Source organism: Thunnus thynnus, chromosome 9, assembly GCF_963924715.1.
Source record: "Thunnus thynnus chromosome 9, fThuThy2.1, whole genome shotgun sequence".
NCBI lineage: Eukaryota > Metazoa > Chordata > Actinopteri > Scombriformes > Scombridae > Thunnus > Thunnus thynnus.
This window is the reverse complement of record NC_089525.1, coordinates 21,428,134-21,452,478: the sequence shown is the minus strand read 5'-3', so window position 1 is coordinate 21,452,478 and position 24,345 is coordinate 21,428,134. Positions and strand designations below refer to the sequence as shown.

Genomic DNA, 24,345 nt, shown 5'->3' with positions numbered 1-24,345 from the left:
AGTGAAAACACATTAGTGAAGGAACATACTGAATGCTGATGCTTCCACAAAGGGCATGAGGGGGGTCGTGAAGAATGTGGAAATTATGTGGATCATATGATATGGCCTTTCCAGTGATCAGAGCTCAGTTAAACAGCGATGGGAGATTTTGGAGCCAAATAAGGGCATATTTCTTTGCAAGAATTGTGTTCATACCTCCAGTAGTAGGTCAAGGCTCACTGAAGTCATTGTGGAGACTTGTGTCTCTATACTACTTCCTAAATTAGTCCACTTAGGCAGACATATTTGGATTTTCTTAGTAAGCAATGACCCGTATGAGTGTAGAAACTTTTTACTCCTAGTTGCCTCATTAGTGTAGTATTAGTCTTATTAAATACAAAGTCAGCACAAGCTCACTCAAGCTTAATATCCCAGTCTGTAAATGCATGGAGGTACCTGGTTTTAGACTCTGTACCATGTACACGTGTTGACACAACAAACACAGAAGTGATCTGTACTGAAACTATTAGCTGTTTTAATCATTAATATTAAAGTCAACATAGACTCTCCCACTTAAATAATATGAGATCTATAAAGAGGCAAATAGGAGAAGAGACAAATATGGAAAAAAAACTTATTCATTTATAGTTTTGGAAGGAAAATATATGAAGTTTTTAGAGTTGTAAACGGAAATTACAACCTCCGAGTGGCTTTAAAACTGTTGTGCCACTACAGGTAGTTTTTTTAGGACAAGGGATAATTTGTTTAACAATGTCGTTCCACCATGACTTTGCATACGCCCTGCTAATAAATAATGACAAAGTAGGAAACCACACACGTACAAACAATGTTTAGTGACTTTTTTCTCTAAATAGCAACGAATGCCTCGCTGTATTCATTTATATATTGCGTTTGACAAGTTTACAGTCTGATAAAGTTCCGTTTTTCTTTCTTTATAGGCAAAAAAAAAAAGTCAAAGCCCTGCACTTCCCGTTGTCCCAACTTTTCGCTCAAAAGAAACAATTTGGTGAGGAAGGGAAGAGAGGTGTTGGACTGTTTCAATATGGGTCAAATTTTCCACATCCAGCTCTTCTGTGGTTAATAGGGCAAAGGAAATGCACCTGTCATGGAAAATGTTGAGAGGCGCTCCTGCCTGTCTGCTGCAAACTTTCCTTATCTTCCGGTACTCGGGACTCCTCTAACGCACAAAGTCAACAGTTTTGGAGACGGGAGGCAAGAAGAAGAAGGAGGAGTAGAGAAAGGACAGCCGATTAGAGAGGTGAGAAACCCCGTCTATAAGTATCAGGCAGTATAATCATTTTTAAAATGCGTTGTTAGCTTATTTGCTACTTTAAACCGTTTTTTGGTTGTGTTTTCTGACAAGAATGTAGCCGTTGCCCATAGTGACGCAAGCTTTAATAGCGGAGTGAGGACGACTTTTAACAACAGGTGTGTAATTTTCTTTTAATTTGTTAGCCAAGCTAACGACATTTTATACTCTCTGTCTGATTTTAAGTTGTCTCTACTGTAATATTTGAATAGACAGCCTTCAAATAAGAGTTAACTGTTAGTGTTTTTAAGGACAATATGTGAATATGTTCAGCTTCCAGTTGGTAACGTAACGTACGTCAACGTTCGTTCGGCCGTTGGAGTCGCAGACGTTAGCAGCGCATCATGATATATGATTTGATTTATTTCAACACAGTTTACAGCAGATTTTATCATTTTTGGGGAAAAAAATACGTTAGTCAAACTTTTGTAATCTGCTATTGTGGAGTTTCATGTTAATTCAAACTCTCTCATGTCAGTTTATAAAAGCTTACATACCTAATTACACCCTGCTTTTCCAGTTAGAAAAAAACAGAAATCCGTCTCCATTATAATCTGTTTAGTGTTTGTAAAGAGTTGGTGCAGCAGTATCTCTGTCATCTGGAACAGACGCATGCGCCATTTCCTTGAAGGTTTGTTTTGCCGAGACAAGTTGCCTTGCAGGTATTATTAAACTCCTACTAGAGTTACTTGACCTCAGGCATTCAAACAATGAGGAAAAAAAGTTCCTGGGTTGTACTTGCAGTTTAGAAATGCAGCTTTCCTATTGATTAACTACTCTACATTTTCCCCTCTCACATGAATTCAATTTCCTTTTGAGTCAGTTCAAACTGAGCTTCAAGTTTCAGATGGGAACATGACAGATGACAAGCTTGATGTTTAAGCTACTGAACTCCACCCGGGTTTCTGTATCCTTAGAGGGTGGGAACCCTACATGATAGCCAAGTTCATGTTGTTTTTGCCTGTCCCAGCTAAATAGCCTTTCACCCTGCCAGAGGCTCTCTGTGGGATTTTAAAATCCTCTTGCATCCTGGTTCCTATTAGTCATTCATCATGTTTTGAAAGCTTAGTTTGGCCAGGGGCTTGGTCCAATGTCGTGGGCTGATTCCTATCATCGCCTGGCATGGAAAACATCTCTAATGGTCACTCTCTTTTGTCTTTGTGGTCAAGTTTTTAGGTTTTGACACACAAGAAAATAGCTCCAGTACTTGTTCTCCTAAACTATACATCATGAAGTTGCTGTAGATTGTTGACAATGAGATTTAGATAATCTTAGATAAACGAACCATCTCCGGCATGACGGAGTTATATAGTAGTAGTCCGAAGATTCATTGCATGGAGGCCAACAGGAAGAGAGAAAGGTCACTCAGTCATCTACTGTCTCTGCTTGTCTGTATCTTAATCACCACAGGACATCAAGTCACTAAGTTCCTCTTTTTACAGCAGGCTGCCTTACATGAGATCATAAAAAAACAGTCTCTCTGGTAGTAAACAGTCATCAGTTAATTCCTGATGTTCTGTTTTGTCTTCAGACCTTCTCCATGCCACTGCCTCTGAGTCGTCCCAGTTAACCTGTGCTGAGGGCTCTTTAGTAAAAAAAGCGACAATGCCCCAGGCTACCGACATGATCAACCTGGGCTTTCTGTCTGACTCTGAGCGGGAGCTGATCCTGGAGGTGCTGCAACGGGACAAAGAGCTGAGGCTGGCTGAGGAGCAGCGAGTGAGGTGAGAAGAAATCACTTCCTGTTAACTGTCCTAAATGGTTAATTTGCTTTATTTTTTCCCACTTACTAGTGATGAATTTACTTAAAAATATTAAAACTTAAACCTAACTAGTTCAAGTATACGTTAATTCACCCATGCATTTGATATTTATTGTTATTAGAGCCTGGCCAATGTACGGGTCGATATTAGCTTAATGCAGATATATAACTATTTCTGTATGTGTTAGCCATTAAACACCGAGAACATACACTACAGAAATGTGTGTTTAGTGTAGTTTAAAAAGGTTGCACACACTGAAATTTATTCAAATGTGGAATATTTTGGTCACAAAATTAGAAAATGTTAAATTAATATATTCAATATTTTAAGGAACTTTGGCCAATATATTGTTAATGTGATTTTTTTTCTTCTTTACTCTTAATTATCTGTATCAGCATCATAAATCCAGTGTTGGTCGGGTTATCGTTATTACGTTTTAATGTGGGTATTTAATGTATGTTGTATGATTTGGACTGAGTATTGAATTGAGTACCAGCTGAACTGTGTCCGCACCGAATGTAGCATCAACAACTGTCAAACACTTAAAGTCTTAATCTTGTTTACTTATTGATTGATTAGACATTTCCAGATCTAAAACATCATTTTACATTTTAAAAATGTGCATTTTATGTAGGAGAAAATCTTGTGCAGCTTCTTGTGTTAAGATAACATTAAAAACTGATGCTTTGAGAAGTTTGGCATGTTTTTCAGATCAGAAAATATTTAATTATATTCCTCAAACTAAAGTATTGAAGGGAAAAAAAGTATTATTCTAGTATCTGTAGCAAAACTTGGGTATCTTACTGGCACCAGTAGTTCAAACATTACCCAACCCTAGTTGCTGAGTGCCGAAGACAAATTTACACTAGAGGCCTTATAGTGGACAACAAATTATATCTTATCCTAATATACACTTTTTCTCTTGTTGCAGTTTGCATAACTTCAACTTAGGGCTGGGCTATAATTCACTATTATCTTTTATAACAGAGTGGTATGTTAAAGATGTGAAACTGTGTTTTAATTTTATAAGAATTGGATAAAATAAAATGTCAGCTACACAACAGTGGAAGACAGTTAAATGCATTGAACGTAATTTGATTATTTTACATGATTTCTGCATACATTTTCCATATTTTGATACACAGTATGTCCACATTGAGAAGAAACATGTGTTGATATTGTGATATTGACTTCAACCACAGTGCTTAACCGCAGTGGTTGATTTAGATGTGACGTTAAAGGACAAAACTATCCGCTAACACTTGCACTTGCATGGCGTTCATGTCATTTCTTTTTGTCTCAGGAAGCTGAAGACAGACTTGCTGGACATTAAGAGGAAAGGGGCCAAGCGTGGCAGCGGAAGATACAGTGAGCGTAGTTGTGGCCGATGCCTGGAGCCTCTGAGTCGACTAAATGTTTTCTCCAGCCAGTGTAAGATGTGCAATCACAATGTGTGCCAGAAATGCCGAACAGTCTTCCCCGATGGATCCTGGCTGTGCAGTGTGTGTGCCAAAGAGTCGTAAGAGACAGTTTTGTTTATACTTTCTCTTCTTCACTTGCTAGAATAACAGTATTCCAGCATGTCTTGATCAGAACAACTTGTCTTAAAGTCAAAATCATCATTTAAAAGACTGAAACTCCAGCATGTTGTGCTTATATCTCTAAATTTTACCATTGTAGATACATTTTATCTTTGCATGAGAAAAATATGAAGTGTACCAGAAGCATTATGGATCAACAAATAAAAAATATAAACTGTGCAAGGAGGAAATCCAGTATCAGTGGTATGCAACGTGACTGGCCAATATTCAATATGGAGTTTTATAAAGGCTTATATTACTAACAGTCAAATATACTGTATATCTGTCCATACAGTTAACCTCCTCACCCTGTTTCCTCTCAATTAGCTGTGGAGTTTGTTGCTGACAAAATAGATGTATCCATGGAAACAGTAACGACGTAAACTATAATAACAAGCAATACTGTCGCCAAATATTAACGAGATCACCATAGTCTACTCACACCATGCTGGATAAACATTAACCATCAACCACCATCACTGAGTGTAAATTTTTCTCAATGTAGGCCTTTAAAACTGTCTTACAGGGAGATGAAGAAAATGACAGGTGACTGGTTCTACGATCAACGGGTCAACCGTTTCTCCACAATGACTGGACACGACCTAGTGAGAAGCTCGCTCAAAAAGAGGCCTCAGTGTGAGTACAGGAAGAGGAAGTGGGTATCAACAGTTCGACCAGGAATGTAAACAGCTCTTAGCATGGGCTGAATGAAATGCCCGCACTCACTGGAATGTTGTCCCAGTACAACAGTAGAGGGAGGAAAATGTTAGAGAAATACAGTAACATGATACCACTTTTGTTTAACCGGTATGGTGGCGTGATTGAACTTTTTGTCTGTGTTGTAGTGAAGAGGCGTGAAACAACGGGAGAAATTCTGTTGAGAAGTACAGAAATAAATCCAGACCCACCCACTCCTGTTCCTCGGCCCAGGCAGAAAAATCTAACAACAAACAAAGGGTATTTTTCTTAATATTAATGTCACAATTTTATGAACACCGATTTAAGATTATTTAAACATTTTGTCACATTTTCTCTCACAGTCATTTAAGTGAGAATTCGGGGTCAATTGCTTCAATGGAGTCATATGAATCAAAGGAGGATGTTTTGTCAAAGCCACCGCCCAGTGACACAGAGTCTGCAGAAAACGCCAGCTTAGGTAGCAATAAAACTGAGACCGAGTCTGGACGTGTGACCCCTGACCTAGCAAGGTAAACTCACCTATAGTTATTCTACGTGTGACCCCTGACCTAGCAAGGTAAACTCACCTATAGTTATTCTACAAGGTTTTAACATTAACCCACTAACTTCAAAAGCAGCATTTGAGACAGGAAGTGTTTTGAACCTCTTCATCCTCCGTTTGTCAATTTCATGCTGGTCAAGTGCGCAACTTGAAATCTAGTGTAGTTAGTGGCTGAGATGATCAGGGCTGGGTCAGATAACTTTGAAAAACAGTAAAGTCTATCTAAAAAATAGTTTTTAATAGCATGAGGCACCTCAGGAATCCTGAGGGGGATACATAGTTTTTCTCGTGCATGTGACCTCATGCTTTGTGGTTAAAATGGATCCCACAGATGGCATAAAAAATATGCTGAGCTGTCTCAAACGCCGATGTCAGACCACTGGGGATTTGGGGATTAGAAACATTTAGAAACACAGGTCCACACACAAAATGTGACAGTTATTTTGTATTTATTTGAATGAAAAAAGTTTGTATTGTCATCCAGGAAAGAGACGCACTCAGTTCCATCCAGCGTTTCCAGTCAGACTGTCCCAGTCAAGGCAGATACAGTCAGCGTTCACAGCAACAACTCAATAGCAAACACTGTAAGATGTTTTTCAAGTGGACATGTTTCTATTATATTGTTGTTTTATCTGCTCTTCTAAATCCCTGTTTCTGTCACTTAGGCCCCAGAAGTAAAACAGGTCAGTCCGAGCCCGGAGTTGGATGTTGATAGACTCTTTAAGAAGAGCGTTAAACGAGCCCCAAAGCCTTCTGGTAAGCATCTCATATTCCTCTGTGCAATGCTGTTTTTTCCTTCCTTAACCAAAGAGAAATATGTCGGTGTAATGCATCTTCATTTCTGGTCTGTATGTTCAACACAGAATACGTATCGACACTGGATCTCCGTGATGAACCGGACACATCAGCGGCCTCAATGGGCAACAGGAGCCGTTCTGTACCAGGCTTAGACGTGAAGGTAATTAGACTGCGGAAAAATATAACTGCCCTTAGACTGTTTTGTCTTTAATCTGTTATGTTTAACAATGTTTTTGTTTTGTTTTGTTTTTTTAAATATTTCCATCAGTATTTCCTTAAATGCCTGGAACTGGATTCGTCTGCCACGTTGGCCTCATTTTTCCACTTTTTTTTAGGAGTGACACTTTTTCCATTTATGTCTTTATAATGTTGTAATTTTTCAGCATCCCCAACACTACTACTTCATATTCCCATGTCCAAGAATGATATTAGATATAGCTGTCAAGTGATACTAAGAGCGTCAGAGAAGAACTTTACATCACACATTTAATTCTGGTCCATTGAGGCTATTTTCAGGCTATTATCTCCTTTTCTATGGTGGATTATTCCCTTTGTGATTTGTTGAAGATCTGGCATTTACAGTTGTTTCAAATAGTTTAAAACTTTTTTCTGCTATTTAACTTGATTATAATTGTATAGGGAGGATCTACATTTGGCCAGACATGGGTGCAGTTGTCCAAGTAACATCCCCAATGGACTGCTGGTGTAGATATTTTTCTCTGAGCTCCTTTACTGCATCAGATTCTCCAACCATTGTTTATATTCATTACACAAAAATCAATTCCTGGTAATGCAGACTTATGTTGGGGTTTTTTTGTTTTTGTTTTTCCATAAATCTTTATAACAGTCAAGGAAAATCTGATTAGGGGAGAAATCCCATTGTGTGTCTATGATCAGGCTTCTAAATGTTAATTATGATACCACAGGAAGATGAAGAAGAAGAGGAGGAGGATATTGACAGCTTAGTTAGCTTTCATAGAAGGACAGTGGCTTCGAGCTCCTCCAGCCTGCACGGCTCAAAGGTAAAGTACATTTTGACATCTTTCACAGCTCGTATTAGTCTGCTAAAGGCTCTTTGAAGAGCAGCTCATTATGTCTCTCAGGACGGAACTGATGTTAGATAATCTGAACGAGTTATAACCTCAGGATATCCTCCAGCAAGTAAGGAAGTGTGAAGTCGATGTGTTCGGTTTCGTAAAAAAACGTTTCTATAGTTACCGAAGCCTCGGGGGAAGCAAAGCTGAGGCCAACGTGTCTTTCATGCTGTCACTCTGGATTCAGATATTGACAGAAACATCCTGATCTGTTCATTTCTTTTTTTTTCACAGACTCACTGTCTGTTAACCTTCCAGCGTTTTATTTGTTACATATGGTTTCTTTGTTTCCCTGTCATTTCCTTTTCAGATGTAGGCAAAGTCTGATAACAGGAAAATTATTTTAAGCTTAATCTGCAGCATTACGCCTGAAGGGCATTACTGTCCAAATATTATCTAAATGTCAGTATGTGGTATTAATGAAACTTAGAACAAACGCAGGAATCTTGTTAATGATTATTTATTCAAGTCAAGTGTACGTATGTCTCTCCAGAGCACACTGGGCAGCCTGATGAGTATTTACAGTGAAGCAGGAGACTATGACAGTGTGGACGTGAGCGGAGACGTCGTCTTCTCCATAAGCTATGTCGAACGCACCCAGAGCCTCCAGGTCTTCATCAAGGAGTGCCACGGGCTGGCCTCTGGCGATGCCTCGCGGCACATCTCTAACCCGTAAATATTAAAAACTTTCTCTTTTTCAACTCAACCTAGATTGATAGATAGAGAAGTCAAGGAAAAACACAATTTATATCATGTTTTGTTCAAACCTCGGCCTTCTGTTTTGAGCCTTGTTGATTATGGCTCCGAAAGACAAATGTTTCTACTGCACATACACCCCTCAGTGATGTTAACACAGCTTTGATCAGTGAAGATAAGAGGTTGCTGTGTTTACAAAGTCTTGATAATCACGTCCCAGAGGTGATTACATGAGCTTCACAGGAAATTGAATGTCAACAGATATTTTTCACAGCATTTAGTCAGGAAATGTAGCAGCAAGAGTCTGGAGAGTTTGCATGGGGGGGGAGGGGGGGGGACACACAGTCTGACATATTCTTTCTGTTTGTTTGTCTTTTCAGTTATGTCAAATGTTACCTTCTCCCTGACAAATCTCGCCAGAGCAAAAGGAAGACCAGCATCAAGAGAAACACCCTCAACCCCGTCTACCAAGAAACACTGAAGGTGATGCTCTATATCTGAACCGCAACTGTTGACCTTATTCTGTTGACTCTGTGTCACTCCCTGATTAGTGACCTTGCACCATGCCTGCTGCAAATAATGACCACACCTACAGAGACTTAAAGATTGATATTGACATTGCAGATTAGAATAGCTGTTGTCAAATATTGATTTTGGTCCTGGCCTCCAATGTAGAGCTTAAATACAGCAACACACAAAACTCCTGAAAAGGAAATTACCCAGATAAGTCAATTTGTGCATAATTATGGATCTGTACTTTTGGATTTGCTCTTTAAAAAGGTTTGGAAGAAGGAAATAATTTTTGAAGAAGGAAATTATTTTTGAAGATCTAAGATTAAGGGATGCGTTCATCTTCTGCTTTAATCTAAGTTCCATGATTTATTTAAAGCTCCCTCAGCACCACGGCATTAAAATTATATAAGACTTCTCCATCACTGTATCAGTATCAAGGCAGGCCTTTGATGCATCCGGTCTTCTCCTCTTTCTCCTCCATCGCCAGTACTCCATCAGCCGCTCTCAGCTGTTCACTCGATCCTTGTTGATATCAGTCTGGCATCATGGTCGACTCACCCGCAACGCTTTCCTGGGAGAGGTGGAGATCCCTCTGGACTGCCGAGACCTGGACTCCCTGGAGGAGGAGCGAGTGGCACTCATGTCAAAGGTAAATCAGAGAAACTGAATTTATAATTAACTCTGTGTAACGGAGGATTGACTTTTTAAAAAAATGTGTTTTGTTTGTCCATTATGGTCATGTAGACACAATAAACACACCTCAAGGAAAAAGATTTAAAGGTGCTCTGTAGAGTTGTCTTGTAAACAAAGTTTCTGTTGACATTCAGTGTTTCTCACCAAATGCATTGTGAGTTTCCTTGTGGGAAAGTTTGAAACCTGCGTTGTTTACATACATGTCTTCTCGTTCCCTGCCTTTGTTGACGCATTGCTGCACTTGTAGATCAGTGGAAAAGTGTGAACCATTGGCATGAACGGGTATTGTATCATTCACATGTACGTGTGTGTACATGTGTGTCCTCGTGTGTGTGTGTGTGTGTGTGTGTGCTCTAGAGCTAACAAAACAGTCGGGTACCTTTTTTAAATTCGCAATTATAACTAGAAGAGTGCGAATTTGAGTCACAACAAAGGCCAAAATGTGGCCTGTAGCAGACTTGTTTTTAGCCTAGCCAGTCGACGGAAATGTCTTTTGCTGCAGTTGTTGATCACTTGCAGCCCCTACCAGCCGGTAAAGAGGAGTGAGTAATCAGCAGTCAGTGTCGGTATAAAATGTGCTGTAAAACAGGTTTTTCAACACTTGTGAATCACTGCAGCAACAAGAGGTCTTTGAACATACAGTCATAAATGTGCACAAAAAATATTAGGCTGATGGGTCCAGTTGTATGCAAGATTAGCTGGGGACAGATACACACACACACACACACACACACACACACACACACACACACGACCAAACACATGATAATGATGATATTACCACAAACATGCGTAATATTAGGTTGAAGGCCATTTGTTATCATTTGTCAGAGATAATGAAGGTCTTGCGGTCAGCAGTTTGATGAGCAAGTTTTTAAAGAGACATCAGACAGTAACGGTGCTCAAAAGAAGGCCAAATCATCTGTGACAAAACTGCACATGGATCAGGACGTTAGGACTGCAATAACCTATTATTTTCATTATCAATAAATCTGCCAACTATTTTTTTCAATCTGTTGTTTGGTCTGTAAAATGTCAGATATAGTGAAAAATGTCCATCGTAGTTTTATAAAGCTGAGTGTGATGTCTTCAATTTGCTTGTTTTGTCTGACTAAACCTGAGATATTCAGTTATTATCACATAAGTCAAGGAAGAGCAGACAATCCTCAAGACTAAGAAAATGGAACAAATGAATTTTTGTTATTTTTGCTCGAATTACTTAATCGATTATCATAATAGTTACTGATATAATTGATTAATTAATTGTTTCAGCTCTAAGGGATATTTAGGGGAAAACTCTTGTGGCGGTTATGACATCTAAACTAATCGTCAAAGAGGAATAAAAGTCACAAGCTGGAACTAACAAACAGGAGTACGACAGACGTGCAGAATATAGAAGCTAACAAACTTAAAAGTGATGGTTCATGTTCATGAAGCATTTACAATATTTTGTCTGCAGTATCTGACAGTGCAGACGACATAATTGGCCCAAAAGTTTAAAGCAAAGCAAAACAAGGTTTCATGAGGAGCAGAGCGGATATCACAGATATGTTGGTATCACTGGATATTTTAGCAGATATGGGAGTAGAAATTGCATTGCATGAAAAAATACCAAGATTGTGTTTGAGGGAATTTAGAAAGTGTTGTCATTACATGTTTTATCCAGCTGAGGGCGCTCTAAACTTACAACAGTTAAGAACAGTCAGATGCAGGCGAGTTATTTGTTTACCAGAAAATATCAGGCCACTGCACACTAATTTGTTATAACTCTATTTTACATGTTAAATGTTTATTAGTTTGGTATATTATTGTCTTTTTTTAACACTCAAAATATCAACATCTGCCTCAGTTATTCAGCGTCTGTCTGGCTGTAGTGTGGAGACCTACATGTTAGGAGGAATAACGCGTTTAATATATTATTGCTTGCATTAAGAACTCAAGAGTCTTAATGTACTTCTCTTCAACAGGCCGCCTCTCTGCCGGCTTCAGCCTTCGCTCAGTACAAAGGAGAATTAGTGATCTCTTTGAAGTATATCACACCTAAAAAGCCCACAACAGAGAAAATCAAAGGTAAGACTGTGACACGGAAACCGCATTTAGCTCTGCCTGCATTTGATACACTTTGCCTCAAATCTCTGAGTGTCTGTCTCCGCAGGCAAAAAGGCGGTGACTGAGGAAGGGGGAGAACTGCACGTCTTAATTAAAGAGGCAAAGAATTTGATGGCAATGAAAGCAGGAGACACATCAGATAGCTTTGTAAAAGGGTTAGTGATAAACCACCTTAAAGAGAAATCCACTACATTCCCATTTAAACATCTGTCTTTTTGAAGCTAATTGTGTTTGTGTTGCCGCAGGTATTTGTTCCCATCAAAAGCAAAGAGCACAAAGAGAAAGACTCCAGTTGTGAAGAAGAACCTGAACCCTCACTACGACCACACGTTCGTGTACAAGGATCTGGCTCTGGAGCAGCTGAAGGGGATGTGTCTGGAGCTCACGGTGTGGGACAGAGAGGCCATGTTGAGCAACGAATTCCTGGGAGGAGTGCGCCTCAGCTCCGGCAAAGGTGAGATCAATCCAGACTTTTTTTGCTTTTTCATCTGCCTTTCAGGGCTCACAGGAGGTTTAGTTTTCTGAAAATTATATATTTCTCTCACTGCAGTGAAGGTGAATTCAATTGAAGTTATCTTCCCTTTTTCAGGTTTAAATAGTTTTATTGTCAAAGTGTAATTGCCTTTGACAGAATGACACACTAGATTGCTGCTAAAGCACTGACGAGGCTTTCATGTCTTTTTTTTTTTTCCCCCGGTGTGAAAAATGAGTAAAAGCAATTTGCCATCATTAATGACAGACTCCTCACTAATTCTGCATTCACTTTGTAATCTTTGACCCTTCAGGCACCATAAAAATAGGAAAGGAGGAAATGGAAATGGACTCCATTGGAGAGGAGGTCAGTCTGTGGCAGAAGATGATGCAGTACCCCGACTCGTGGGCAGAGGGCACTCTTCCACTGCGTTCCACTATGGGGAAGGAGAAGGGCAAATGAGGACTACACACTCAGCAGCAGCCTGGACCGTTGGAAATAAAGACACTGAAATGGGAAGAATCTGTTGAGTCTGAGACAAATATTTGATTATGGATTCATTTTATTTTGCACGATTATTGCGACAGACCTGCCCCACTGAGATGAATAGACTCAGCTGATTGGCTGTATGCAGACACACTCTGATGAACAGTTAATATCTGCTCACACCTGTATGCGGTTTATCTCCAGCGTGGATCCAACTGACCGCAGACCAATATTACTGTTGAAAATGTGCCAAAGCATCACAACACTAAACGCTGGATTTATTTTAGGAGCACTGTGACAGTCATTGTATGTTTTTAATTTCAGGCTCATATCAAAATCACACAAAGCACTTAACACAGAAATGTTGTCATAATGTGTCACCGTTTCTTTATAATAGTGTGCAGTTGAGTTACACTGAAACAATCCATTAGAAACTGGTGTTACACAAAATTTCTGCTATTTGCATACAACAAATTGTGCTTATTTTAATCTATACTGTTAAGTATCCATTGTACTTTACGTTACTACTATTATGTAAAAAATATATTTATATAAGTTGCATAAAAAGCCTTATTAGAAATTATTAAATATGTCTATTTGCAGATATAAATGTAGATTTTAACTTTTAACTCCCTAGTGGAGTGTGATCAGATCTATGTTTACCTCAAGGTTGCCTTGAATACTCTGCTCACCCAATAAAAATTGACCAAACCAAAGACATGATTGATTTTCTCAACTCTATTACATTCAGATACCCGCTAACTTAAAAGTGATCTGTCTGCTCAAGTTTTTGTCAGTAGTCTTTTGTTGGTTCTTTAGATAATTTGTCAGAAATCTTATTAAAAATATGCATCCAATCTTATCTTTTATGTATATATGTTTTACCTCCAGCACTGTCTGCTGTATTTTCTGTAGGTGTGGCGACAGTTTTCTGGCCCCCATGTATCTCAGCTGATGATTAGTTATAGAGAAACAGTGCTAGCACTTCAGTGTTGTATAATGATCACATTTTAACACGACAAACTGCGTTCTTGTCCTCTTTTTTTTTTTTTCCCCTCCTAAAGTTCTTCTGGACCTACTTGCTTGTTTGTCCCTCCTCATTTTGTGTTAGTAATGCTGACGAGTTTATCGCTGTGGCAACCAGAGTGCTTTTATCTAATTATCACAGAAGTCTCTGTGGAGCTCCAGCCTCTCACGTTCCTCTTCGTTCAGCAGGAAACTATCGATGTAGGAGAACAACTCGTCTGACGCCATCGGGATAATGAAGCGCTCTCGATCCAGTCCGTGCTTGTCCAGCAGCACCATGCTGAAGTAGGATCTGGAGATTCTGAACACCTGCCTACAGAGAGTCACAAATCAGCTGTTGGATTATTAAAGGAACAGTCCACCATCTCATGTTTGGGCGATTAAAGCAGCATTCATTGATTTCATAAACACAACACTGATACATCACCTTGTAAAGCTGTTATGTTGAACGTGTTGGCAAACAGTTGCCTTTTTACACACTACATTATAATTTATCTGGTGTCGCGTGTCTGGAGAACCTGATGTATGTAAGTCCAGTTCACCCTCCTTTTAGCTCTGTCTTGGTCTCCACCATCTCTGACTCTTTAGCTGCTAAATGTTCTACGTTCACCAGCTAGCTGTCTGTATGTCATTTGGTGCTGGACAGGCACCATACAGTGGGTTTATCAGTTTATCAGAGGTTTTTTGCTGGAAATAAGGTCAATAAGAGCGTAGACACTGAACCAAAATAGTTAAAGTGGCTATAATTGATCATTTTTATAAAAAACAATGTTTCAAATTATAATTTGTGATGTCAGAGGTGTTGCTTGTAGTGACAAACCTACAGGGAGTTACCACCCGACCCCTCAGCTTTACAGAACTTTATGCAAGTTTTAGCTGTGCGGCTGCAACTTTACTGTTTTGGTTCACTCTCACTGTTCTCATAGTGTTATTTTCTGTCCTAGCAGGCAGCTGTTTTCAGAGAAAAATCTCTAAAAACCCCCTGTACACTACCTGCTCAGCACCACACAGACACAGTTAGCAAGTAACTGGTGAACATAGTGGAGGATTTAGCAGCTAAAGAGCCAAATATTTCCCTCAGGAGTTACTAGAGACAAAAAACAGAGCTAAAAGAGAAAAGAGTAAACATTGGAAAAACGATCCCAAATGAATGATAATGTTGCTCCATAACTGCTGGATGTGTAACTAAGCAACTGTTTGCTAACTTGTTTGCCATATGTCAGTGTGTTCACAATTTGTTTCAGCATCAAAAGTCAGTTAATGCAGGTTTAAGTTTTGGTAAAGGCTGTAAAACTTAAACAATGAGCTAAAAGATGCCAAAACACTCAGAATTGGGTGATAATTCTTCACCACAAGTGACCACTTTTATTTTACACATAGTCTTTTGATTGATAAAATAAAAATATTGATTAATGCAGTTTTAATATGAAGGTTGCTGACCTCCAGGAACCACTTTTTACATTTATGGTGATAACCTTTTGACAAAAAGCTTTAACAAATGTTCCTATTCAGATTTATCCACTACAATAATGTAGAGAGTGATTTCTGAGATCCTACATCTCCCAGAATGCCTTTGGACCGCATCCAGAGAATGTGCCTCAATATGTTGCCCACAGTCAGCTGTGGGTTTTGTGTGAGACTAAAGGATAGACAAGAGATTTTCCAGTCTGGAAAAAGTGAGCAGAGCCCCTCACTCAAGTTGCACTGCTGGTGGAAAGATAGATTTATAGATTTATAGATTTGCCTCTTCTAAGATGAATTAGTCTCTGTATATGTCAGATAGAAAATCTTTTGTAATGGTGACGTTGTTCATTAACATTCTTGGGCTCCAAAGCCAGATGTTTACTATTGATGTTTTAGAAAGTCTGGTCCAAATTGCAGCACCACTACACTGGAATTATGTTGCTATTTTTAACTGTGTTAATCTTAAGAGTGGATTTTTTCCTTTGAGAGTCAACCTAACACAGGCTTCCTTTTCATTAGGAGGCTCCTGATGTTTAAATGGAGCGAGGACACACAACTGTGTACTGTGAATGAGAATGGGGGTTATATAAAGCCATTTCAGGGTGGAATTTTTCAACTAAATGCACTTTTATTCCTGAATGAACCATAAAAATTGCTATAACCGAGTGATGAAGTATCTCAGTGTTACCTCAAACCCTCGATGACTTCAGAGGTCAGCTGACTCTCCTTGATGCGGCCCGTCTCACGTGGCGGGGAGCCCAGGAGCTCGATCACCGTTACGTGTCGCAAGTCTAATCCACAGTCTGATTTCTGGTGGGAACACAGAGAAGCATGAGAGTTTTAAGATTTAGGGATTTTGCGGTTGTTACTGTTTATAAAATTTCCATTTAAAGTCACCAGCAGCTTGAATCTTCCTCACCTGTATCATGATGTTCTGCATTTGGTACTCCGCGTCAGATATGTTGGGAGCAGACACGATCAGCAGCCTCCTCTTTTCATAGAACTGATCCAGGAGAGCAGATGCTGTCTTCACGTCTGATTTAATCTCCATTGCTACAGACACACAAAGTCACATTCACATCCCGCATTATACCCCCACTAAATATTTGTATATGCTGCAAATTCATAAGCCTGATCGCCACGTTCATGCTGTACTCACGGACACACTCAGCAGGGCGTCCACCCCAGCTGCGGTTGAACTGGCAGACACGGCTCACCATCCCCCGCCGCTCATATCCTCCATCGCAGTGGTACTCACAAGTCGCTCCGTAGTTATTCCCATCAGAGGAGCAGGTGAGGTAGCCGTGCATAGGTGGAGAAAGTGTAGGACATCTTCTCACTGGAAGGGGAAATTAATTGCACTAATTTCTCGAGACAAAAAGTTTAACTCTCTTCAACTGTATTGTCAGCTTACCCTCAACACGAACGATAAACTTGCAGGCGGCTCTGTTCCTGGCTTGATCGTACACTTTGTATCGGATAATGCTTGCTCCCTCTTTGAAGTCGGTGCCTGACTCAGGGCCGATTAATATTACACTGCAGAGAGACAAAAAAAGAGACCAAAAGTCTAATTCTGTTTTAAACTGAACAGGAAAGGGGAGCAAAAGGAAAGGAATGACATACTCGAGTGATTTATCAGCAGTATCTGTGGCAGTGGGGGGGTCCCAGGTCATGCTGGCAGTGAGTTTTCCAGGCTCTGCAATCTTGAGTCTGGACCGAGGACACTTGATCTTTGGAGGATCAGTGTCTGGAATGATCAGTTTGAAAAGTACAACAGTATGGGCGACATTACAGAAGGGAAATGGACTTGAAGGGCTTTGTAAATAGCAGAGTATGGAGACTAAAAGACAACAGTCTACAGTTTTGGATCCAGTCCAAAGAACAGAAGAGCAGGAAATGAGCTTGTTTTTATGAGACTGAGCACATAGAGAGCTGTGCTTGTGAAAGAAAAATGGAAAACTAGACAGCAAAGCAGATGGACTGATTTTAAATCCATGTTCTGGCAGTAAATTAAAACTCTAGCTGTCAGTCACAATTTATTACGTTCAAACTTTTGGCCAGTACCTGAGCAAACGGGCTGCCCCCCGCTCCATGATCCCCCGTGCTGACAGGTACGTGAGTGTTCCCCCTCTACGCGGTAGCCGGGGTCACACGTGAAGTCGCATCTGGAGTCCACCACAAAGCCATCACTGCAGGTGTATCTGCCGTTCGGGATGAGGGGCAGCACATGGCAACGCATCTCTGTGGAAACATCATCACAAAGACATACAGTATGTTATATAAAAGGGTCAAAACAATCACAGAATCAATATATATCTTAAAGGATGAGGCTTTCAATATTTTTGCCGTTGTTAACAAATCCCAAGAAAGAAAAACCAGCAGTTAGTCCATCTCTCAATACTGTCTGTAGCTCAAGCCCACTGGGTCCTACTGAAGTTGTAAATCTTTACAGACATGTAAAAAATATCTAGTTCTAGTTTTCTTTATAGCTGAAATAATTTCCTCAAACAGCTGGGCACTGTAGATTTCAGCAAATGTTACTCAAACAGAGGTAAATAATGCATTTGTTGGGGACTATTTTCAGCTGCGGATTAACACACGTTTGGGCTCTTAATATTTATGGCAGCAGGATGATGTATGTTGGATCGACTCAAAATAAACCACAGTGCCCTGAAGGAACATGTCAGCCAGTGCAACATTGCGGCTCTTCTTCTTCTTCTTCGGCTACACAGACAATACTTGTTAGTAGGATATATTAATTGTTGGTCAGATTTATCCTCATACGGGAACTTCCACTCACTGCGGCAGTAAGAAGACCCAGACCAGCGGCGGCTGGCGGTACACTGAATCGAGCTCTTCCCAATCAACCGGTATCCTCGGTCGCAGGTCAGCTCGCAGCGGGTGCCCAACGTGCTCCGGTAGCCGCCACCTCGAGGGGAGTGGCAGGTCACCTCCCCGTTGGGGAGATTCGGAGAATGACACCAGTTCGGGTCTGTTTTTAAAGAATAACCAAACCCAAATCTGTGTTACGCCTGACATCTAATCATGAAAAGCAAGATATTGAACAGGATATCTGCTATTATCTAGTCTTTGGAGTGATGTCACTCATACAGAAGCAACACCATTTGATGTCAGGCTTCAGATTTGAGTTTGGGATTTGGTCAGTCTTTAGGAAAAATCTAAATTCTGAGAAACCCACAAGTGCACTTACACAATTACACAGTACTTGAGCTTAAGATTGTGTTGAACCTATGTGTGTGTGTGTGTGTGTGTGTGTGTGTGTGTGTGTGTGTGTTCTTACTTTATACACACCTTTGTAGTCTAGTTGAGGGGTTGTGTCTTCCTCTGCAAAATCATTGTAGGTGTCGTACACTGTTGTCTCAGTGCCAGCTGAAACAACAGAACAACTGTGAGACATGTAGAATCAGAGAGCAACAAACCTGTAATTTACAAGACCAAGCTGGCAGAAGCTAAACTTGGTTCTCTGGTTGGAAAAACTTTATGATTCATCATGACTTTGAGCGTCTGTATCAAGTCTATCATATACTATATATAGATGATACACAGACAAGCTGACATTTAAATGAAATCTTCCCACAAAATCTCCTTTCCATAACTTCCTTTCAGCTCGATAACATTCCAGTCCATAGACACCTGGATTTGCAATCAGTGCTGCAAACGGAAACTCCTCAAGGTTTTAAACACAATAGCAGGGAAATCTTGTAAATGGCTTTAAGTTTTTCCAGTACAGATAAAACATGTTAGACTCAATCTTCTGCCATTCATTGTATTATGACACTACTTCATTGACTGACTTAACCGAAAATTAGGCCAAACAGCATGTTCTCATTATCCGCTTGGAGTTTGACCCTCTTATTCATCTCTTTTTCTCTTTCTATGTTTTAAGCAGAGTGTAAAACGGCCTTAATTCAGAATATTGTCTCCGTATTAGACTTTCTGTACAGTTAGTCATTTTTCTCATTACCCCCGTCTCAGCAGTTGTGGTTCAGGTACATTATCCCTCAAATAACTCCATGTTTAGAACCGAGTGCCAGACTTTCCAGTCTATCGACCTCCACCCCCCTAGCAAGTCAGTTCCTGTATTTGCTTCCTTTGCTTGCAGCTCAACCTTGGCTGTTTTCTGACACAGATGCCTCTGCCAAATAAACTTCCCTTTAACACTAAATCTGTTTGGGGTTCTGGAGACACTGGGTCCTCTTTACCAGCTCAAAAAACACACTTAACGTTGTTTTATCAGCTCGATGCTTCGTATCTTTTACTAATTTTATGAGAATTGCTTATAAACACGATTCTGAACTGATGATTTGTTGGAGAATACAATAGATTTTCGTCAGCTCTCTTTAGCTGTGATTAGTATTGATGCTACTTTTTTTCCCCAGCATCCCCCCTTCTGAATCCTAAATAAGCCAATTTAATCGATTTCTGTTCTGTTGTGTTGGATTTTGTAACAGTTTGTTGATGAGAAGTCTAACAGGGAGTTAGACCTCTCTGGGGTCTAGTTAATAAGTAATATCGATTAGACCAGTTAGATTATGTCTAATCAATTAGACATAATTGAGATTTCTTTGTCTTTGAGTGAATTTGAGTGGCTATAAAAAGGAATGTAATAACAAAGTTTTATGGTAATTTCTTTGTTTTGTCACCTTTATCTAACTTGTAATCCCACTTCAATGCTTCTCTACATATTGGGTTTTAATAAAATCAGAAGACATTAACAAAATATTTACAGTAAAGTGAAAAAAAGGGGAAGTAAAGTCAACAAAACACGAAGGTTAGCACATTTTCTAGGGATGCATCACATCACATTCAGCTTCCCCGCTCTTAAAGCTGCTCCAGATTGTTTTCAGTGATGTCGCAGATTAAACCCGTCGTCAGCATTTTTTCTTATAATGAGCCCAATGTTCCACTTTACGAAACTTCCAAAGACTCATATTTCCCAAGTCCCCCTTGCAGAGAATTAGTCAGAGAGGAAATAAAAACAAGCTACGCTCACTAGTCTGATGGTCTGTGCTGTAGGGCTGAAGTACAGACATTACTTCAGGTGTTTGACAGCTGACATGCATCATCATGCACACGGCAATAAAAAATTGTTTTATCACATGCAGGTAAAACTACTGCTGTGGTGAAAAGTAAGTGCATTTCTGCAAGTTTGAGAGACTTGTACTTCACTCGAGTATTTCCATTTTATGCTTCTTTATACTTCTACTCCACTACATTCATCTGACAGCTGTGGTTACTTTTCAAATTATGATTTTATCTAAAAACATATTATAAGCTTATAAAATCCAATATATAGTTAAAGATTAAAGTAGTGTTATGAAGTGTCTTGTTGGGGTCCCCTCTCATATTTCAGATGTCTATGAGATGGTAGCAGTACCTCCAAGACCCCTTTAAACTTCTCAGAGTGTCATTTAAAGTAAATAAATGAAGGCCCAAAGAGGTAAAATTACACAATATTTCACAAAAAGCAAAGATTTAGTCCAAAACTGCTGCAGAATTTGGTTTTTTCTTCTTTACTCTCCCATTAGTCATCTCATGATTTATCTTAGGATCCTTTGGAGGAAACCGACCCCTCGCTAATGTAATATATAAAAATATTAGTGCTGCAACTAATTATTAATCGTTTATTAAATGTCCAATGTGACGTCCTCAAATGTCTTGTTTTGTCCCGACCAACAGTCCACAACCTAAAGATATTACAAAAGAAACCAGAAAGCGTTCACATTTGAGAAGCTGGAAAAGGAGAATTTAGCATTTTTTTCATAAAAAATTACTCAAAATGATTAATCGATTATCAAAATAGTTTGTGATTCATTTTCTGTTGATCGACTAGTTGGCTAATCATTGCAGCTCTAAAAAATGTAGCTGTCACAGGCCATTTTTCTGCAGGGTGAGCACTTTTGATAGTAAACAGATAGTACTTTTGATAGTTTAAGTACATTTCACTAATACTACTACTGCACTTTTAAGTAGGTATTTTGCAAGAAGGAGCTTGCACATTTGTATTGTTTCTACATTGTTGTACTCTTACTGAGTACCCAGACACCAACACACACCATGCATCACTCACAGAACTGTCTTCAGGGAAACATGCATACTCTGTGAGTGAGTGTGTCTATGCAGCAGGGATGAGTCACACTTGGAAGCAGGTTTATAGTTTTCAGCCCCTGATGGTTTGACAAATGGTGCCTGTTTGAGGTTTCATCTATTTGAGACTAATGACAAAGGCCAGATAATGACCAGCATCCTTTCAGTCTCTCTGCATTATGATCTGAGCGTATGTGTTTCTCTGGGTGGATCTGAGGTCACGTCATTATCTTGCAGGATTAAATGAAGGCTTTAGCACACTGAGCCCAGAGGGGGGACTTCTCAGTAATTAACTGACAGTAATTGGAGCCGAGCTGTAATTAAACCGCCTGGTCAGCACACAGAGAAGCACCTGAAGAGAAAGGCAGCTCATCTACAGCTTTAATGTGTTCATTTCAATGGATTCTGGCCAGTTGCATGTTGGGAGATGTTGTTCAGCTCTTCAGTCCTGAAGAGGTGGAGAAAGAGGGGGCTCCATTTGCATTCATCCAATATTCAGCACATCTGCATCCAATACAGTTGTTATTACTGCTGAGGTGAAAGTATTTCCCAGCTGCAGGGAAGGGATGTGAATGTTTAAGTGACCTGAACTGCCTCCAGCAAACTCATATATTATATGTTTTTGGAGTTTTTGTTTTGTGAGGGTAAAAAATTCAAATGACATTTTTGACGACTGAACAGAAACTCAATAATAATAAGAATTCACAATCCTGGACACATAACTAGAGACATTTTAGTGAAGGGGTTCACCTACCTTCTTTGTTTAGAGTCATTAACTCACCTGTGAGATGTAAAACGAGCACAGCAACAACGCAGCTGAGTATCATAATCAAACTTCAAGTCAGAAACAGCTGCGGGGGGGTGGAGAAAAAAAAGTTCTGCGCAGCTTCTCTTGATCCCACAGTCAAACAAGGAAACAAAGTTATAATCCAGAAAAAGTTACCAAAATGATGCTCAAACGACTTTTTAAAAACTCTCCACTCGTTTTTTGTCCCCCGCTGGAGAGTAGGTGCTCCTGTAACAGAGTCTCCGCAGCTTTTGACACACAAGGATCCGCTTAGTTCATGGTTAAAGATGAAACCACTTGGTGGCACCAGCGGACTGTGTGTCTGTTTCCTCCCACCGCTGCATTAAACCTCCTCAAATCATTTACTGTTTTTTGCGGAAGTTCGAGTTATAGAAACGTCATGTTTTTACCTCCATGGGGTTATTATCAAGGTATTATTAATGACCTCACAGATTTGTTGTGATATTTCTACATTTAATACAATAAGTTGTTCTGAAAGAATCATCACATGTAACTTGATTACGGTTTGTCTTATAGGAAGCTTAAATGATCATCTAATAAACTGTCGAACATAATTAGAGTGTCAATTAGATGTGAAGAAACAATCTTCTAGTACGGAAGCCGAGAGTAGCCGTGTTTGCAATTTTTTTAAATAAGATATCAGATAATCAACCCGATATCAGAAAACAAAAGTCATTTCCTGTTATTCGTTTAGTTCCTCTTATTGTTTCATATGGAGGCGGATGGTTATATCAAGAAGCCTCTCTATTTAAAGAGTTCCTGAAGGAACCTTTGGATGGAAAAATACCCCTTTTATATTTGTTTGCCAACTTTGATTTGATGCTAAACACAGCTACAGTTAATTAGGCATGTTGATTAACTCTTGGTCATAATATGATGGGATGTTTCACGTAGGAGAAAACAAAACCTTTTAAGCATTTTATTAGACTTAATGAGAGGAAGGAAAGTGGGAGAGAGGGAATAAGAACCAACATGTGACAGATTTGAACTCATGTCCTTAAGAGCCACATGAAGGCTACTTGTGCTTGAATATGGTGAAAATGTAAGCGTGCATGAGACTGAACAAATAAATGAATGATCTGAATGTTATCTCTAACAGGAAGGCACCATTTCTGCTTGTTAGACCTTGATTGAAGTCTGATGGGTTGATCAATACTCATTGATCTGACATTTTCAGCTTCAATCAGTGGCTGCAGTTGTCAAGACACCATCTTTGCATGCTGGCGTGGCAGTCCTCATCTCTGATAAACATTAGAAGTAATATCTTTCAGTGGGCGACATGTGATGTATTTTTATTTACTCAGCTGATGTAACTTAGTCCAGTGGTTCTCAAAGTGGGGTCCGGGGACCCCCAGGGTTCCTTGAGGGGGTTCCAGGTGGTCCCCAGCACTATTATTCCATCTATAAGTAACACAATGACAGAATGTATGAGTTTGATAGTCATGGGTTTCAAACACTTTCTGTAATAAAACATCTAAAAGCAAACATATTATCAGATGGGGGACAGTGAGACAAAATCTTATCAACTGAGGGTCTGTGGTCTAATTTGTGTCAGTTTAGGGGTCCTTGACGTGAAAGTTTGAGAACTACTGATTTAGGTCACATCAGATTCAGCAGAGGAGTGTAAAGTCAGACAGCATGAGACAGGAAGTACAGAGCCTGCCTTCTGCATAAAAGCATAATGTGACTCTTAAACATTAAGCCACAGCTGTATCTGAATTAGTTGTTGAAAGGGATTATTTTCAGTATGCTGGAAAAAATCTGGTGCACATGGAGGTCCATTTTAGCTGGGAAAACAAAGAAAAATAAATAAAATGTTAGTGGAAAAAATGATTTCAAAAACAATTAAAGTCAAAACTATGAAATAGTCGGTCATAATTATGACATACTGCATTGAAATAACGACTTTCTTTCTCAGAATTTATGTTTCATACGTCAAAATCAATTAGATTTAGAAGTCACATTTAAGATAAGATGTAAGATGGAAAGTCAAAATTATGTGCTAATAGTAAACCAGATTTATAATTTTACTATTGACTTAGTAAAATGATCTACGAGATACTGAGTTTAAATTATAAGATAGAGAGTCAAACTTTTCACTTTTTCATTCAAAATCATGACATAGTAAGACTAATATGTTGACTAAGTAGCCTGTCTCATCATATTTTATGTTTTATCAATCTTAA

At 39.4% G+C, this 24,345-nt stretch overlaps 2 protein-coding genes across 3 annotated transcripts; one reads left to right on the top strand and one right to left on the bottom strand.

Annotated features, from left to right (window-relative positions):
- The first annotated feature begins 864 nt into the window (after window positions 1-864).
- sytl4 (synaptotagmin-like 4) lies at window positions 865-13,074 on the top strand. 2 transcript variants are annotated; one of them, XM_067599665.1, is made up of 18 exons: window positions 865-1,258; window positions 1,364-1,428; window positions 2,841-3,033; window positions 4,376-4,591; window positions 5,179-5,288; window positions 5,498-5,609; window positions 5,693-5,860; window positions 6,377-6,476; window positions 6,558-6,648; window positions 6,756-6,850; window positions 7,617-7,712; window positions 8,278-8,456; window positions 8,861-8,963; window positions 9,481-9,642; window positions 11,654-11,756; window positions 11,842-11,950; window positions 12,041-12,249; window positions 12,581-13,074. In XM_067599665.1, the coding sequence occupies exons 3-18, from the start codon at window positions 2,915-2,917 to the stop codon at window positions 12,727-12,729; spliced, it is 2,121 nt and encodes a 706-aa protein (XP_067455766.1). In that variant the 5' UTR covers window positions 865-1,258; window positions 1,364-1,428; window positions 2,841-2,914; the 3' UTR covers window positions 12,730-13,074. The 2 variants fall into 2 exon arrangements, with proteins under 2 accessions (XP_067455766.1, XP_067455767.1); XM_067599666.1 differs by lacking the exon at window positions 1,364-1,428.
- On the bottom strand, window positions 12,812-22,774 carry srpx2 (sushi-repeat containing protein X-linked 2). The gene is made up of 10 exons (XM_067599667.1): window positions 22,133-22,774; window positions 18,556-18,633; window positions 18,044-18,235; window positions 17,308-17,484; window positions 16,867-16,990; window positions 16,658-16,779; window positions 16,403-16,582; window positions 16,163-16,296; window positions 15,932-16,053; window positions 12,812-14,092 (listed from the first exon to the last, which is right to left on the bottom strand). Exons 1-10 carry the CDS (start codon window positions 22,176-22,178, stop codon window positions 13,909-13,911), a joined length of 1,359 nt encoding a protein of 452 aa, XP_067455768.1. The 5' UTR covers window positions 22,179-22,774; the 3' UTR covers window positions 12,812-13,908.
- Between the last annotated feature and the right edge of the window lie 1,571 nt (window positions 22,775-24,345).

Bases quoted from the DNA above. Each gene is read 5' to 3' on its own strand.
- sytl4 (XM_067599666.1), top strand. From the start codon at position 2,915: ATGCCCCAGGCTACCGACATGATCAACCTGGGCTTTCTGTCTGACTCT. The intron at 9,643-11,653 runs GTAAATCAGAGA...TCTCTTCAACAG, and splicing joins GAGTGGCACTCATGTCAAAG to GCCGCCTCTCTGCCGGCTTC. The intron at 12,250-12,580 runs GTGAGATCAATC...TTGACCCTTCAG, and splicing joins GCGCCTCAGCTCCGGCAAAG to GCACCATAAAAATAGGAAAG.
- srpx2 (XM_067599667.1), bottom strand. From the start codon at position 22,178: ATGATACTCAGCTGCGTTGTTGCTGTGCTCGTTTTACATCTCACAG. The intron at 18,236-18,555 runs GTGTGTATAAAG...CTTTAAAAACAG, and splicing joins CCCTCAACTAGACTACAAAG to ACCCGAACTGGTGTCATTCT. The intron at 17,485-18,043 runs GTGAGTGGAAGT...ATGTTTCCACAG, and splicing joins TGGGTCTTCTTACTGCCGCA to AGATGCGTTGCCATGTGCTG.